Here is a 19,001-nt window from a genome sequence, read left to right as displayed (position 1 = left end):
GAGTTCCCAGTTCCAGCTCCTCCTGCCCTCTTTAAGCATGGAGGATGGCAGTGGCTGGACATCAAGATAAGGGCCACTGAAAATAAACCTGTATTTCCTTTTCAGCTGCCCACTGTAGAACAGGCTGATAACCACTCTAAATGATAATTGGACGATCTTCTTGGGCTTTGTAATAAGAAAACTTCAACTGAAGGTTGCTTTAGGGTGATTTATTTGATCCAAGAAAATGATGCACAAATTAAACCACACTTTCCCAGTGAATTACACTATAATTGCAGGGAGGGAATTTATTACTTTCTTTAAAAGGAGTCTGGGCAGATGAACACATTTGGTAGAAAAACAACTCAATGCAGACAGCCCATGGGCAATGTGCATTACAGGTTTAAGTATTTGCTATTACTGAAACAGCAGCTAAATACACTACAGCGCTGGTCCTCTAGGATCCAAGTCTGATCAAAATTTCCACACAGTGGGTTAATGATCCAAGCTGAGAATAAAATGCAACTGGAGAAGTGGAAAATAAACAGTCGAAGGCACTGTTGACAGAGAGATCCTATTTCCAGTGGTTCAGAGGCCAGAAAGGGAGGGATGAAAATTAACTCTGCAGATGGATAAAATGCTAGACTCCCCAGGTTGCAAAGCAGTAACATAAGTTCAGATATCCGGGCCCTAAGTGCCTCTATAGATTCTGGCACCTGACAACCTCCTCACTCTAACAGACAACCGGGGGAACTGTCTGCTTTGTGTAGGCACTAAGCAGTAGTTGGGCTAGAGGTAGGTAGGACTAAGCAGCTAGGATGCCAGGGCTGATCTTACATGTAGCTGAGGTTTTCAGGTCCTCAGAGTCCAATTTTTGTCTCACTCATTCCAGTAACAGGGCTTGCTATTCTCTTTTTGGATACTATTGTTTTTGGGCTCTCCTTAGAATCTTTTTTAAATTTTGTATTTTCCTGAGTGAGAAAACCCACTGTGTTTAGGTGCCGGGCTTTGGGGTCAGACAGATGTGAGTTTACATCCTTCTTAGCTATTTAAGCTTGGATAGGTCACAATCTTAGCTTTAGACTGCTTATTTAAAGCAAACTTGAGTTGATGATGCCCAGTCCACTGAATTGTGTTAATTGAAATAATGTATATAATTAGAAATCATTATTCTGTTATTAAGAAATTCACATTCATATGTGATTCATAAGACCTATGTTTCTAAAGAAAGGTAAAAATGGTATACTAACAACATAAGTAAACCCAGACTACTAAAATTTCTGAGTTGGAAGAGACTTTGGAGATCACCTGGGATAGAAAGGGTGCTGAATAAAAAAAAGAGGGTGGAAAAGAGGAGGTTGAGGAATTGAGGTATTTCAAAGACAAGTATCATCTTAATTCATTCTCACACACACAAAAAACTTTCTTGAACGTCAACTATGTGCAAGGCACCATGCTAGTCATTGCCTAAAGATTGCTACAGTCTAGCAGGGCAGATAAGGTACAAACGCATCTTGTGCTAAGACTTATAAGAGAGTGGTTCTCAGGACAAGCACATGCACTCCTGGAGGGAGATCACAAAGGTAGTTTCTGTGTCACACCTACCCAGGCAGGTGGCCCCGTCCATCTACCAGTCTTTCCTTCATAAAAGGTCCCCAAGGAAAGCAGTTTCATAGCTGTCCCTGGTCACCAATTCCATGCCTCGAACTGTGACAGGCAATTCTTTCTAATATCTAACTGATACATCTTGTGTCATGGTTTAAATCCAATTCCTCTTGTCTGTTCTCAAAGAAAATGGAGAGCAGCTGGCCCCCATCTTCTGCATAATCACCCTCTCAGGGGTTGGACACTGTCATTACATTGCCCTTGAGGTCTGTATTCATTATCCATTGTGGGCTGACTGAAAAAACAAAAGATGCAGACACTGTATTTCATTTTCCTGGCAAATGGGTTCCTGTGGGAATGTGGTGACACAGAGGACCGTGTAAGTTGCCTTTGGCCATGAACAAGATGCTGGGGTAGGCAGCTGCAAGGCGGTCAGTGATTTTCTCCCAAGGACAGTAAACAGACTATGATGCATCCTGGGGAACACTTCATCACTAAAGTGTTCATCCACCCACAGAAGTTCATCCCAAAACCTCAGTTGTAGAGAACAAGGGAAATTTGTGCCCTATCCGGACCGTCATCTTCTTCGGGAGAATCAGGCAGCAAAATGAGGAGTAAAGAGAGAAATAAAGACTGTATTTTACTTCAGTCCTAACTAATTTGATCTCAAAATTTTGTCAGTTATTTAAAAAGCTACACTTATGTATGTATATTAATCATACTTTTTATTTTCTATATTTTATAGTGCCCTGTTGGCCAAGGACAGACTGGCCCTCCCAGGGCTGGCTAAGTCCTGGATAGCAAAGGACTCTGCTAAGGGTGTCTTTCACATGCACACCAACCAATCCAAAGGCCCTATCTCCAACCACAACTTTATCTAACTCTCACACAGCAAGTCAGTATTTCCCCTGCCCTAAATCACCACAGGACCAGGTGTCCAACAACCAGAGACCACCTTTATAACCCAGGGCTGCTGAAATTACCAAAACTACTACCCAACCCCCAAACTTGCTCATATTTGCCCTCCTTGTCTTATCCATGACTTCCCTGGAAAACCACAATACATGCTCTGGGCCATGCTTTCCCCTCTCTCCTCCTTCTGCCTCCTGACTGACCCTGAAACTTCCCCCATGTGGCCCTGCATGGCATGGCGTGGACCTTTCTCTTAAGTATAAGAAAGAAAACTTCTTTCCAACTCTGTGTCTTTCATCTTAAAGTACCGGATTAAAACAAATCCTGAGTTTCTTAGCCTGTTTTGTGCTGCTATTTAAAAAAAAGAAAAAAAGAAAAACAAAAAAAACCCCAAAACCTGACAGTTCTCTCACAGTTCTAGAAGCCAGAAACTCTAAGATCAAGGTGCCAGCATCTGGTAAGGGCCTTCTTGCTGTGTCCTCACATAGAAGGTAGAACAAGAGAGAGCAAACCCACTACTACCTAGAGTGTTTTTTATAGCAGTGTAAATCCTAAACACCTTCCAAAAGGTCCTACCTCCCAACGGTTGTGCTAATGATAAAGTTTCCAAGATGTGACTTTTGGAGGGGACAGAAACATTCAAACCATAGCACTGAGTAAAAATCTGGAAACAATTTATCACATCTTAAATCATTTAGATAATATGCCTCAAATTGTAGTAATATTAAACCACAAAGTTCTTACTATTTTTGGGGTAATATTGCCCATTGCTGAGGTAGTAACTTCCAATCTAAGGAGTACTTTGTTATTTGCAAATATTGACCATTAAGCTTCCTTGTATTTTGTTATACTTCTCTCCCAGAAGTTCAACATTTGACAGACACCAGCTTTCAAGAGGTATTCAGAGGTAACTCATTCATCATTTACCTGTCTAAATGGTGTTCAGACAGATAGATTTTTCTGTCCTTTAAGAACTCTACGAAAGGAAACTAGATTTTTGTCAAGTACAAACAATATTTACATAGGATGTAAATATATCCTTTTGCTATCATCAAAACAAAACACATCCACGGACATGCATCTTAATTTCCTTGTCAGAATTTCCACCTTCCTTTTTTGCTTTTCTCTCTTATTTTTCACATCGTGCTATCAGTACTCCTCGATTTCCATCAGAGGTTCTTTCCATGCACTTAACCGTTAAGATAAAAAGACCTTTGTTCTAATCTACCTTCACATACAGCAAATCCCATTTTTGTTTGTATTGTAGCTTGTCTCCTCAGACCAGATTGACATGGGTACCTTCACGTACAGCAAATCCCATTTTGCTGACAGGGAAAGCAAGAGTGTTGACTAAGTGTCTTGGTCAAAATCATATACCAAGGTACACAATGAATTCAGGACTTTTGACTTTTGGCAACTGATGGGAATCTTGGGCAATAACATTTGCTACAGACTAAATGCCCTCAAATTCGTATGTTGAAATCTTATCCCCCCATGTGACAGTATTTGGAGGTGAAACTTTTGGGAGGCAATCACATCTGCAGGCACCTTGATCTTGGACTTCCCAGCCTCCAGGTCTGTGAGAAATGTTTCTGTTTAAGCTGCCCAGTCTGTGGTATTCTGCTATAGTAGCCCAAACTAGGGCAATGTTCTTCCTAAAAAAGTATAATACCAAATCTGAATAGAGGTGTAGAGATGGGAGGAAATGATCTTTTAAGATGCCTTTCAGTCTGAATGTATTTTCTAATAATATCCTGTTAAAGACTAATCTAGTGATTAAATAATATATTCAGGTATGGTTACTATAACCCAAAACTCAAGTGCATCCATGGATATTTACTGCAGACCTCTATACTTGCCCAATAGTATAAACACTTTTATGTCCTATTTGATAGACCAATTTTTGGATAGCTTTGGACAAAGGAGAGAGGGATGACTAATAGTTGGGTAACAGAATTAAGACAAAAAAAGCTTTTTTGAAGCTGGAATAATGGGTTAATACCAATAAGATAAAATTTAACAGGGATGTTGCTTCTCTTACCTCTGAGTCACAGTCCCTTTCCCGGTGAAGGGACTTTTACAATTTATTACATATGGTTTAAACCCTGCATCTTCCTTAACATTATACACTAAGCACTTTCTCATGTCATTAAATATTCTTCAGAAAGATCATTTTCACAGACACATGATATTCCATCTTGTGTTTATATTTAACATTACCCTATTTTTGGCCAGATATGTTGCTTCTAATTATTTACACATATATTAGGCTACAGCAATTACCCTTTTGTATAAGAAATAATTGAACAGGGACAAGTGTAAAGGCCTTTAAGTTCAAAACCCCAATCATATAATTATAGATTGTTTTTCTGGGCTTCTAGAAATTTTTAGAAAAAAAAATTTGTGATTTTTTTGTTAGTGACAAGTGCACTATTCCTCAATAGCGCAACCAGTATGAGGTTAGTATCAGGAAGACACATTAGTTCCACTGTACTCTGTGACAGTCACATTACAGCTCAAATACAGTATGTGTTCCAGATGTCACCCTTCATAAGCAACATGGACAGACATTTAAAAGACATCAATACAATCTGACAATTTGTCAGACGAGGGATGGCTGAAAGAAGGAAGGGATTTAATACTGAAGAAGAGAAGACATTGCCTTTTGCGGCCATCACTGAAGCGGGAGCGGCCAAAATGAAATTTAATCCCTTTGTGACTTCCGACCAGATCGCAAAGGCATTTCAATGCACCTTCCCACATTCGCAGGAAGGATTATTTCTTCCCTCTTTCAAGAGCTGGACAGAAGACAAGTAATCGTCTATGCCATCCGAAAGGATGATTGAAGTTAGTTGTACGAGGACACTATAAAGGTCAGCAAATGGCAATGTAGTCCAGGTTTACAGGAGAAATATGTTATCTACATTGAACGGGTGCAGCGGAAAAGGCTAATGGCAAACTGTCCATGTAGGCATTCCCCCAGGCAACGGTAGTTATACTTAGCTAAAGTGGACAAAGACCGCCAAAAAATCCTTGAACGGAAAGCCAAGTTCGCCAAGTAGGAAAGAAAGGGCAAATACCAAGAAGAACTATTGGAAGATGCAGGAATAACAGTATATCTTATATAAAAGCTTTGATTAAAACTTGAAACAAAGAGAAAAAAAAAAAAAAGGAGAAGACATTATGTTATAAGATTTAGATTTCAAATACAGAAGGGAATATGTTGGAGAAATTATATTTACTCCAATGACTGAGAGCTATATGAGGCAGATTTCAGATGTGGCCTAGAGCAGTTAGAAAAAAAAAAAGTCCAAAAGCCATAATGAATTTTAATAAAGACACCATAATGAATTTTAATAGACTACCTTCTTCCCACTGAGGACTGTAAGATTGGAAGGGCTGGCTAAATCAGAAATGGTATGAGTTAGAAACAGCTGGTTCCTCCTCCTCTGAGTATTCTTGGATGTTAGCATTCTTCAAGGTTCCATCCTTGGCCTCTGAACACTTTCCACACTTACCTGGGTCAACTCAGCCACTTCTACAGCTTTAACAACCACTGATCTCCAGGTGGCTTTTACATCTGTATTTCTAGCCCTGACTTTTCTCTTGAGCTCCTTACCATCTAGAGAAGTCTTTATAAACGTAATATATCAAAATCCGAGTTAATTATCTTCCTGTTGTCATTAGTCAGGACTAATCTGTGTGTCTGAAACACTAGCCAGCAAAGGCAAAAAGAGTAATTTATTGGCTTATGTTAACCAAACCACGGCAGGAATTAAGCCAGCTTCAGGAAGCTTGAAATCAGAAACCAAAAGGCCACCAGAATTCTCCTTCTATCTCTCATATTTGCTTCTTTCTGCTAGTTTCAGTTTTCCCTACTGAATACCAGCTTCTTACACATATAAAAGACAAAACCACTAGCATCTTTAGGGTTGCAACTTCCCAGATCCATCATCAGATTTCCCTTAGTGACTATTCAAAATTCAAAAATACCAGGGAAGGGGTCAGACTGGGTCACACATCCATACTTAGGCCAAACACTGTGGACCAGGGTAGACTGCAAGACACTATGACTGAACCAGCTTGCATCTGGTATGCACCCCTAGAACAATCACTATAGGTAAGGAGATAGCATTCTGTATCCTAAAAGGTGGGAGCAGGGGCAGGGGTGGAAAGCAGCTCTTCTTAGGTTCACATACACAAGTTAAAGCAGGGGAGAAGAACAGGTTACCACTATTCCAGGAAAAAGGAGCAGTGCCCACCACACTCTCCAACCATGTTCTGCCTTCCACATTGTTCATCTCCACTGATGACATCTCTGCGTACCCAGTCTTACAAACTGTGCCCCAACTTCTTAAAAGCTTTGGTCAGTTCCTCAAACAAAACCCAAACTCCTTAACTTAAAATACAAATCCCTTTCCAACCAGGCTCAACATTTTTTTTTGTCTCCCCAAATTATTCTGTTCCATTCCCACTCCCTGCTTTCCCCACATGACCACGTGTTGCTGCTGCACACACTACTCAGACACACAGGGCCCTTTCCTAGCTCTACACATTGGTCCGTGATTTGTTGGGATTGGATTGTCCTTTTACACTTCTGTCACATGGTATTTTCCTGCAAGATTCAGGTAAAATGTTGCCTTATTACCGTTAGGTTACACCTACCCTACTCTCCAGGAATATCTGATCCCTTGGCTTTTTGCATTTCCCATGATAGGGAATTCATGTCTCTGACCACACTTAGCACATGGAATTATCCATTTGATTACATAACTGTCTCCTCAGTAGGCCGAGAGCTTCTGGAAGGTAAGGACTACACCTTGTTCAGCTTTGATGTTAACCCAGCACAGGGCCTGACATATAACTGCTGGCACATAGTGGATAGTAAATAAATATTTAATGACTAAAGCAACAATTAAAAACTTCTAATTTTAAGATTCATTTGGTAGCTTTAATACCTGCAACCACATAATAACAAAACTAAGGCTTTCTTCCTCGCTTTCTTCCTTCCTTCCAGAAATGAGGGTGAATTAATGGATAATGAATGTTTCCTTTGTTTTCATTATTTCCATCCACAATACTTCAAATTTATCCAATTCTATTGCAGCACCCACCATCAGTACTGTCATCAACTTCTGAACCATTTTCCCTGTCATTAGTCCAAAATGGAGATATATTTTATTTTCCTTGGGTTTGAAAGTATACACTAAATCTATGATAAACTAGATATTATAAAAGGATCAGGTGACTATTGCTGCTTCTGTTGAAACTGGCAATGAAAATATAAGAGACATACAAAATCATACTATCCTTATCCATAACCCTGTCCACCCCCTTGGCCCACTAACGGTTTTCTGGAAGGGATGAGAAACAGATATGCCTGGAAGCCAAAGGAAATGGACATTAAGAACTCACAATCACAGACCTGTTCTCATTTATGTTGCCTGGCCTTTCTGTGGCTTGTTTTTTCTCCTCTGTATGCCAAGTTCCTTACTTACATTTCTTGAGAAGCAAAGAATAGGGTGAGATCTGACAGCACGCCACTGCAGTATGACTTCTCCCAGACTATCAGGGGTTTGTCCTTTTTCACTTCTGTCACACGGTATTAGGAACGGCCCCACAGAAGCCCTTCTCCTGGAACAGGACAGCCAGCACTGAGTATTGTATCTAAGTCTTAAGCAACTGGCATATGTCAGACATTGTGCTAAGTGCTCCATATACTCACACAGCCTCAGGTAATTCTCATAACAGCACTAAAATGTGAGGAAACAGCAGTTCTGAGAAGCTGGTCAACTTCTCCAAGGCTACATGGCTAGAAAGTAGCAAATCTGGGTCTGTTGCTAGGATCACCTGACTCTAACACCTGTTTTTTATTAGAACACATTGCTTTTCAAACACAAAATCCTGACACAGACCTTTTACGATGCTCCTCTCTTGCTACAAAAATTCTTTAAACGAACAATATCCGTGTTAAGATCTTACATATATGGCAGTAGCCCAACATGATTACACTGGAAGATAGATCACTAGACTGGGAATTACACTGCCTGGGGTCTCTGCCTGGTTCTGACATGGAAACATGATCACAGGCATTCAGTTCTTGTCTTCCACAGTCACAAATTATTTGGCCTCACCTCAATTTTGTAGGAAGAGTATAAAAATTATACCTTTAAAATATTTGTGGTATACCAGTTCAACTCCTAAGACTTTGAGAGACGGATTTCAGAAACATCTGGAGTTGATATGTCCTCTGTTTCAATTTGAAGCTAAGTTTATGGCCCATCTTTTCTGACACACATTTTTTAAAAAAGACCATAGAATATCATAGCTCAGAGGGCATATCGTGTTCTGAGGTGTTAACTTTACCATGTTAAGAACCTGAGTTTTAATTTGTGCCAAGAAGGAAGGCAAAACTTAGGGGCTCCATAACTTAAGCACGATGGAGAACACAGCCAGGAGGCACTGCCAGAGGTAAAGAAGAAGCTGGGGAATATAGTCAAAAAAACGTTAGTGGATGAAGAATCTTTCTGGCAAGGTGGGGATGGGTGGGCTGAAGAAATAAGGCTGACAGGGAACTCACTGGTAACGGTCTTTGTGTGTACGGCCTCAGAAAATGGCCAACAATCTTTTTCTAAATCAACTTAAATTAATGTGATTTCATCTGAGGAAAGAAGGAAAACAGATTAGATGACAGTACGTGGTATGGTTATTTGGGAAGAATTTTCACCAGGCAAAATTCTAAAATATTAGACTAGGTTCCTATTGGGAAGATGCGCACTTTTCCTAGCAGTTATTATAAACGGGATAAATACCTATGTCGGTGGATTTGACCAGGGGTTGTCCCACCTGGTGGCAGGGACTAGATAACTTCTGGAAGGTCCTTTGACCCTGCTCTCTCAAACGTAGCTATGAACTCAGCGCCCAGTTTGCTGTGCCAGTTCCGAGGCAAGATGCTGCCACCTAGCGTCTGCTGTTCTCACGCGCAGTAGCACCTAACTGCCTACATAACATTTTGATTAGAAAAGCCCTGATAAAGTAGTCTGTCCTTCAGTCAGACAAAATAGGCCTAAATGCTAAGGCCATGTGGAAAATGGAATCAATGTTTAACAAATTGTTTCTTGAATTAAAATATTCTTTTGAGAAGAATGTAAGAGCAGTCAGCATAGCACTGAATCATGAAAATCCACAGTTCACGAACTACATCACCCATGGGTCGACTACGTAAACAGCTAGAGAATATGCAGGGAACTCGTTCTCAGTGTCTTTAATGTACAGACATAGACCCAAGCAGTGGAATATACAAGCAAAGAAATTGTAGCTCAAGGCCAGGCCCGGTGGCTCACGCCTGTAATCCCAGCACTCTGGGAGACTGAGGCAGGCGAATCATGAGGTCAGAAGATCAAGACCATTCTGGCTAACATGGTGAAACCCCGTCTCTACTAAAAATACAAAAAAATTAGCTGGTCATGGTGGCAGGCGCCTGTAGTCCCAGCTACTCAGGAGGCTGAGGCAGGAGAATGGTGTGAACCTGGGAGGCGGAGCTTGCAGTGAGCCAAGATCGCGCCACTGCACTCCAGCCTGGGCGACAGAGCGAGACTCTGTTTCAAAAAAAGAAAAAAGAAATTATAGATCAACATAAGAACCAATTTTCTAGCATTCAGAACTGTCTACAATACGTAGGATTTCCTAATGATTGGAAGTATCCAGATACAAGTTGGAATACTTGTGGGAAAGGTGAAGAAGGCATTCAAACTAGCAAAACAGTTCATTGAAACATAGTTTTATCCAAGACTTTGAGAACCTTGAAGGCAGCATTTTCACTACTGTGTCCTGTGTTTAGGATCGTGCCTGGTATGGAGTACAGGTACTCACTTGGCGGTTTATTGAATGAGTAAATACATTCTCTTACAATTTCCCAGGAGGAAGAAAAGTAGCCCAAACAGAAGTTAGACAAGTTGAGAACAAAAAGAGCAGCCTCTGACATTTAGAAACTGGCCTGGTACTCACAGCTAAGGCATGTTATTCTGATGAACCTAAACTATCTCACAGAAAACCAACCTCTGACAAGGTTATTCTGAGACTACAATAAAATGAGACAAAACAAGGTCATTTCATAATTGTGTCTAATAACAGACAAAAATAAGGTCACTGTGCCACCCACAGGACACCAAACACCACTTCTCTCAGCCAGATGAACCACTGCTTCTGTTTTGCTAATTACAGCTTATCCTCAGCTACACTTCCCTCTCTGTAGATAAGATTTATGAACATGCCAAATCATAGAATTGCCCTTGCTTTCTGACAGCATCCAATGAGAGTGAAATCCTAACTCCTCAGACCCTCCCCCAACTCCCCAAAGCCCAAATCCTACAAAAAGTTCTTTCTTGCACCCTCCTACCGGGACACCCCATAGTTCCTCAGCAGGTGTGTGCTCTCTGGCTGCCATAAGTAATGAACCTAATTTGTTTAACTTACAGGGTTGCTCCTGGTGGTCTTTGGCCAAAGGGCACTGACCAAGTAAATGCTAAGAAAAAAAAGTTATGTCCCTACCTCCAAGTACACTATAAATACTGTATGAACCCTAGCCTGTGAGGGTTGTATTAGGCATAGAAGACCTCTTGAAAGAGGAGAGGCCTTACGTATTAACACCCTCCAGCACTTACTGAGGTCGACTATGTGCCGGGCATCATCCCAAACACTTTACAAGCATTACTTCATCCAGTTCTCACAACAGCCTTCTACGGTAGACACTATTATCATCACCGTTTTATAGATGAGGAAACAGCAGCACAGAGAGCTTAAGCAACCTGCTCAAGTGAAACAGCTGGTAAATGCTGGCGCCAGGAATCACCCTGGACATCTGACTCCAGAGCCCATGCTTCAAATAGAGCTTTCAAGAGGGAGGAATACGAGTGTGTGTTCTAGGTGAGGCAGAAAGGCATACGCAAAGGCATGGGGGCCAAGAAGGAACTCCTTTACCCAACAAGCTTCTTGCTTCCCTTAAACTGTATAAAATCTTCACAATCCCTTCTCCACATACCTCTTACTGCTGGGTCCTGGTTCCCGTAAGGCTGGTTCCAGGACCAGGTGCAGGGGTTTGGGGCAACACAATTTAAATGGCTTTGATTCTGCCATCTCTGTTTCAGTGATAAAAACCACGTTCCAACGTTGCTTCTACCCATACCTGGTTTTTCTCATCTCTCCAAAGCCTGATATGGCACAGATGGGTGTGGCTGGGGGATATAAAATCCTCCTTCCCTTAATTAACATCTACTTATCTTGCTATCTTCACATTCAAATGTCAGTCCCCAGGAAAGCCTTCCATAATTCCCGAGGACAGGTGAAATCCCTCTGTCAGAGCATCACAGTGGCCTGAACTTCCCCTTCAGGAAACGTCATCATTCTTGTCATTACAGTTCATTCCATCTTCCCTGCTAGACTTTAAGTCCCATGAGAGCAGAGGCCATGACTGACTTGTTCAGTCCCTGGCACGCCACAAGAATTCAGAGTTGTGAACTAGAAGGGGAGTGGGGAAATGAATAATTCGTGGCAGAGTTTCAAGGACAACCAGGTTCATTCTTTTTCCTTCCTACTGCAAGCCCTTGCTTCTTCTCAAGGCATCATGATCCCTGCTACTGTATTTTCCTGACCCAAACTCAAAAATCATCTTCAGTCAGGTCAGATGTTGCCTAGAGAAATCTAGCTGTGCTCCATCAGGTCTTTTTCTTTTCAGCGAGAGTCTGATTGGTCTTTCATAAACTTCACCTTCTGAAAAGTGAACCTTCCCTCTCTGGTGAGTTATCCAAGGTCACACTGAATCAAACAGCAAAGCCAGGAATAAAATTCAGATCAGCTGGCTCCCAAGTTGAGGCTTGATCTTCTTCTTAAGGAATAAAGTGGAGGAAATGAGCTTGCACGCTGATTCTCTGAGACTGTTCATCAAATGCGGGCTTATAATGCCTACAGCTTCCACATGTTATCTAGGAGACATTAAAGCGTAATGAGCCCTTCAGGAAAAGGTATTTTTAAAAAGGAACAGGAAAACACAAGTGCAGTCTGGATGTATAATCAATATTGCAAAGATGATTTAATTAAATTCTGGATGGTGACTCTCCTTAAGCTGGTTTACAATCACGAAGTCAGCATAAGCCACAGAGTCAGAATCAGCTTACCGTATAACCTCTTGGTAGAGGGCCCAGCAATGCTAAGAAGCTGCAGAAAACACAAATGTCTTTGGCATAAAACCTATGTTCCAATCTTATGAAAAGCCACTTAAAAATAAGTAAGACAGTGCTAAATTCTTAGATACACAGCCACACAGTGAGAGAATTCTAATAGCCAGGTTCTTGGCCTGTAGTGCTGAGAAACGAAAGCCAAGCAATTAAAGCTGAGAAAATGGATTACATAATTTTACAGCAGGAGACTCGGATCATTTACGAGGAATTTATTGTTTGGGTTTAGAAATAACTGAGACATCCTTTTACCTGGGATGGATCAAGCAGAGCTCAATATAGGAAGGAGACAGGAGGAAAGAAACATGAGTTCCCAAACCACCTTCCATCCTAGAGTTTCTGAAAACATGAGAAGTAAACTACCACTGCTAAAAAGTGAAGGATAAAAGATCAACTTCCAACATCTCTCTTGGATATTTAGGGCTCACCTCTCCCTGCATATATTACTCACACTAATCAAGCAGCCTGCAAATAATTATGTATTTCATAGTTCTTTGAAACGTTCATTTCTTCCATCTGTGTTGCCCCAAGTAACATCATGAAATGATTCATAAGAAAGTGTGGCAGACTATCTCGTATCACCAGAACTCTTCCTGCAGAGTGCAAAGGGATAAAAATAACTAAAATCACTTTGTTAAAGTTTCTAACCAAAACTAATTCTTGACGAGGGTTTTGTTTTTCCTTTCCTTGCTACTTTTCATTACCTTTTATCTCTTTTACAAGTACAGAGTGTATAATTTCATCTAGAAATTGTCTCTTTGTTTTAAGCAAAAGAAAATATTTGAAAATAAACAAATCATCCTTAAGCAGAGTGGAAAATCTGGAGGCTACACAAGTAAGATCACCGTAAGGTTGTTTCTCATGTTATTCCTAGCAATTTGGGAGATAATCACAAAACACTCAAATGGCTACAGAACAGAATTTGTAAGGATGTAGCACTTCTAGATCAACAATCAAAGCTCAACTGAATTTTTATCACAATGAGTCAATCATTCTGCCCCTCGTTTCTCTCAGTTTGAACATGAGGATAGCCTTTGATGCCATCCTTGCTTGCCAAAGGTTCAATAGAATGTTTAACTCGCTTCAACAGGAATGATGGTAGACACAGTGCGCGTGGCTGGAGGTTAGATGGACTGTAGGAAGGATACTCCCTGGGTGAAAGTAGACACACCCTACAGAGCTGCTCCTCTGAGCCAGCGGAGCACACCAAGAATGAAAAATGCTGCAGGTGCCAACTCTTGGGCTGTTTGGGGAATTTTTTTTTTTTTATAATAGCACACAGTAAACGATTTTCCCCATAGATCAGCTATTTCTAATGATTCCCGTTTGATTAGCTATTGCTCATGATGCTTCAAACAAGAGACTTCCCCCATCTGCAAGTGGGGTACATATGAGTTACAGGCAACAAACTCCTTGGGTCCACTAAGATTGAGCTGAAAACTTAGGTTTAAATAATACAAAGTGGAGATGAGATACATATATTACAGAAACAAATATATGATATACACAGACAACCAAGAACTGCTAATGGAGAGCTTTAATCATCACATGTAAAAGCAATACATTCATATATCAAAACTGGCTCCAAATTCTTTATCATCATCACCATCAACAGTCTAGAAATGAAATGACACACTAATATAAAACTTTCCTGTTTATAACTAAAAGATTTATGAAACTGTTTTTTATAAATACATTTTTTTTTACCCTGAGGCTGATATCACCAAAGTGAAAAGAAAAGTCATTTTCAGCTGGAATGTATTCAATATAGAGTTTTAAAAACCATTTATCATTATTTTAGAGTGATTTCTATTCATTCTTCCCACCCACTCTATGTGATGATAACAGGAAAAGATGGCAAATGGTTATGTCCAGTATTATTATATACTGGTCATATAATTCTCAAATGTACTGATCATATGATTCTCAATTTAATCTACTTACCAAAACAAAGAAATAAAGTTTTAACATCCATTAACTCTATACTATCATATTTTAAAATATGTATCAAAATCAGTTCTCTCTTATAAAAGAGGGGTTGGCAGTACATTCTCAGACCAAACAACAACAACAAGCCCCAAAAAACCAGTACAGTACTTTCTTACAATGGCTACTGCAGCGCATTCTACATATTTCATATAAGCCAACTAGGTGAGGTCAAAGTTCGCAGAGACTGCCTAACAAACACTTAACTCTGGGCCCCTAGTCACCTTGAGATAAGATCTGCAAATGTCTAAAAGAAAAACAACTCCCAAATGCTGCAACAGTTATTCCATTTAAGTGCTGAGAGAGGTATGCGTATTAAACTTGAAAAAAGATAGCCATGTTAAAGGGAGGACTATTTTAATGTGGTTTTTTGGTATGTAAACAACAAATAAATAGAAAAAAAGATTTTCAAAACCTGAATTCCTAATGTCTCTAACATTGTTTTTTGTGAACAGGTTTACAGCCATGGTGTGCTGCCTCTCACAAGGCAGCCTAGTGACTCTGCCTCCAATTATTTTCATGATAATCTCTAGATGCTTTTTAAAGTGCTTTTTCTAAATATTCTCAGCACTTCATCTAAACCAGCAGTTGGGCTGCACACCTGAGCCAGGAAATCTCTGCTGCCACTTTATTTCTAAGTATTGTACATGCAATGTTCTAGGTACTACTTACCTCCCACTGCACAACTACACACGTGCTGGGCTATCATGGAAATCTGGGATGGATGGCGCTTGAAGAATTACGATCCCTAACCTGTCTACACTCTTTACTTTTATTATTTGTAGATGCCTTTGTAATACAAATGATTTAAGTGAGCAATATAAGCATAAGACACCGGGATTTTTTTAAGAAGTTAAATTGTGTTCACTAACTGTTAGCCAGAAGTGGGTAAGGATAATAGAGAGAAAATTCAGTATTAGAAAGAGTTAAGAGAAAAGCTTTCTGAAAAAGGCTTGGTACATGTGCTGTCTTTTTAAAGGTAGAATCATAGAGAATCAGGCCGGGCACAGTGGCTCATGCCTGTAATCTCAGCACTTTGGGAGGCTGAGGCAGGCGGATCACCTGAGGTCAGGAGTTCGAGATCAGCCTGGCCAACATGACAAAACCCCGTCTCTACTAAAAATACAAAAATTAGCTGGGCATGGTGGTATGCACCTGTAGTACCAGTAACTGAGGAAGCTGAGGCAGGAGAACTGCTTGAACTCGGGAGGTGGGGGTTGCAGTGAGCTGAGATTGCACCACTGCACTGCAGCCTGGGCAACAGAGCAAGACTCTACCAAAAAAAGAAAAAGAAAAAAAAAAAGAAGAAGGAAGGAGGGAGGGAGGGAAGAAAGGGAAGAAGGGAGGGAAACAGAGGACAGGAGAGAGGAAGAGAAAGGGAAAAGAAGAGAAAAGGAGAAGAGAAAAGTAGAAGAGAAAAGAAGAGAAAGAGAAGAGGAAGAGAAGAGGAAGAGAAGGGGAAGAGAAGGGGAAAAGAAGAGAAAAGGAGAAGAGAAGAGGAAAAGAAGAGGAAGAGGAGAGGAAGAGGAGAGAAGAGGAGAAAAGAAAGAAAATCAATGTGAGAGACTCTTAACCATCACATGAGCAATTCCCCATCCGTTACTTAACTCCTATACAACATGCCTGCCAAACTGCTGTCTCGCCTCTGCTAGAATACCTTTCGGGAAAGGAAGCTGTCCCAACACTTCTCATCTTCCTTACAATGGAACAGCAAAACAGATGCAACAGGTAAACAAATGTCCACTACACATGATTAAGAATCATATCTAACTTTTCAAGAGAGTAGGCTGTCGACAGCTACTTCAAAGGAGAAACCAGATTCGCCTCAAGCATCCCATGCTTTCTATAATGTTTCAAAATGGAGAGATACAAATTTGAAATATTAATTTTAGAAATCATTGTTGAATAGCTGTGTGTGCTGCAGAGGGGAAGGTAAAAAATAAATCTTAGAAGTGATCACTGTACGGACTCTTTGGAAAACAAAAGGAAAATAAACGTTTGAATAATAATTTAGAGTTTCACTTTGAAGATGCAATAAACACCTTGCACAGCAAGTCGTGGTGTAAGAATCCAAGAACCCTGATGGATGAAGTGTAGGCTAATGATATTTTGCAGCAATGATCAATTCAGATGTAGGAGACAGAGGAGAATGACAGGAGCAAGTCTGAGGCTGCAGCCTGCTATCCTAAGGCAACCGGAAAGCAGGACACTCTACCTTGATTTTCTCCTCCTGACTTGTTTGACAGCACTGCAAATAATTGCCTTGTTTCTGATTTCTCTCAAGGTGCTCAGACTGTTTCAGAGTTTCAAATCCCCCCTTCAGAAGACCAACAAAGTAACAAATGGATTGGTGGATGATACTACTACCCGAATTCGATTTACAAAAGATCAGTTCCTCTAAAGGGACACATTTATGTCTGTATATTTTTTTCAACATTTATACGAATAAGTCCATTTAAACTAAAATCATTTATCCTGATAACACACATGTAAACCTTAAAGATCTCAATGACCACATTAGTTGAGACTCAGCTGATTCCATTTTGAATGGTATCTTTCACCCCTACATATTAAAACATCAATGATATCAATTTTAACAAACAAGACTACAAGAAACAGGCAAAACAAAACAACAAAACCAACCTTAAAGTCAGTATGTCTTTTATATGGAGGCCACTTGTTTTTCATATCTGTTTCAAAAGTATCAGATAATTAACATTTAGTGGCTAGATGACTGAAGAGCAAATCTTCCTGCGAAAAAGAATAAAGCTTCCTTGACCACTGAGATTTGGAAGTGAAATCAATGAAAGTCTATCAAGTACTCAGGATAGATTTGGTTGGCATCAAAAACCACAAAGATCTTTGGGTTCCAGGTATCATCCACACAGCTGTCATATAAATTCACATAGCTCCCGTCTTTGGAAGGAGGTCGCATGTATTTGGAGTCTCCGTTTATGTAATCTCCAATTAGCACTCGAGCAAGAAACATAGATTTATATGTTCTAAACAGATGCCGCTGTTGCAAGCTGACACCATGAATTTGGAATGTGTTTCCATGCTTTATGTCATCTTTGCAGAAACGACTGGAATAAGCAGCATCTCTAGCAAAATAGGTTCCTTAAACAAAGAGGACCAAGAAAAGCCAAGATTACTCCAAAGAATATATTAAAAACAAGCAAAAACATTTTGTCAGGAGAATAGATGCATAGAATTGTATAATAAAAGTAGATGTGGAATTTCTTCATTCACAGATCTTTAAGAGAAGAACAGAAATCCATCTGTTATGGACAGCTGTGGTATAGACTACCATAGGAATAGATTTGCTGGTACATACCAGCCCTCACCACCAACACCATCCCCTGCCCCCACCAAAATATAGCTACCAGACTTCTGTTTTTAAAATAAATCTTACAAAGAAACCAATTAATAAAACTGATAAAACTGGTTCAATGATTAAAAGTGTGGCTGGACCTGAGTTTTGTTCTGTTTTTTTGAGATGGAGTCTTGCTCTGTCTCCCAAGCTGGAGAGCAGTGCCGTGATCTCAGCTCACTGCAACCTCCGCCTCCCAGGTTCAAGTAAGTGATTCTCCTCCCTCAGCCTCCTGAGTAGCTGGGATTACAGGCGCGTGCCACCACGCCCAACTAATTTTTATGTTTTTTTAGTAGAGACAGGGTTTCACCATGTTGGCCAGGCTAATCTTGAACTCTCGACCTCAGGTGATCCACCTGCCTCGGCCTCCCCAAGTGCTGGGATTACAGGCGTGAGCCACCGCGCCCGGCCCTGAGTTTTACTGCTTGGCCCTCCTTCCTGTTTCTGTTTCCTTCCACCACTTCCTCACCCTGCTCCAGCAAAGCTCTGGAGAGCACAGTAGAAACTGATGGCCTACAGGGATTCTTTTAAACCCCAAGAAACCATATTTCTATGATGCGGGATAACAATTCAGTAATATTTCTGGAAACAATAGAACCCCATATCCATGAAAAGATTTCTGAGAGAGTAGAATGCCATTCATATCTGAGCATTCCAAAACAAAAATGATTTTACTGGCTCACTGCCTGCATATGAGAACTCAACAAAGCAGCCAACTCTTCTGAAATGGCAGACACAAGAGATAGACATCATTAAGGGCATTCTTACTCTAAAAAAAAGTGGAAATGAATTGCAAAGTCTCATATTTACCTAACACTGACGGGATTTATGTAACACCTTCTGACCGCCTTACAGTTAAATAAGTGGAATGGCCTTTTTAGTAGTTTTTTTTTTTTTTTTTTTTTTTTTTTTTTTTT

General features: G+C 40.4%; 1 protein-coding gene across 5 annotated transcripts in view; it reads right to left on the bottom strand.

The window, feature by feature from the left end:
- Positions 1 to 14,247: 14,247 nt before the first annotated feature.
- PARP11 (poly(ADP-ribose) polymerase family member 11) overlaps positions 14,248 to 19,001 on the bottom strand; it is a 55,909-nt gene continuing 51,155 nt past the window's right edge. For all 5 annotated transcript variants that reach the window (XM_017865199.1, XM_017865196.1, XM_017865200.1 and 2 more), the window contains one exon: positions 14,248 to 17,831. In XM_017865199.1, coding sequence (XP_017720688.1) covers positions 17,515 to 17,831 — 317 coding nt within the window. In that variant the 3' untranslated portion in view covers positions 14,248 to 17,514. The remainder of the gene's footprint in view (positions 17,832 to 19,001) is intronic.

Source organism: Rhinopithecus bieti, unplaced genomic scaffold (genome assembly GCF_001698545.2).
Source record: "Rhinopithecus bieti isolate Rb0 unplaced genomic scaffold, ASM169854v2 scaffold_81889, whole genome shotgun sequence".
NCBI classification, from domain to species: domain Eukaryota; kingdom Metazoa; phylum Chordata; class Mammalia; order Primates; family Cercopithecidae; genus Rhinopithecus; species Rhinopithecus bieti.
Note: the sequence above shows the minus strand (reverse complement) of the source record. Positions and strands in the feature narration are given on the sequence as shown.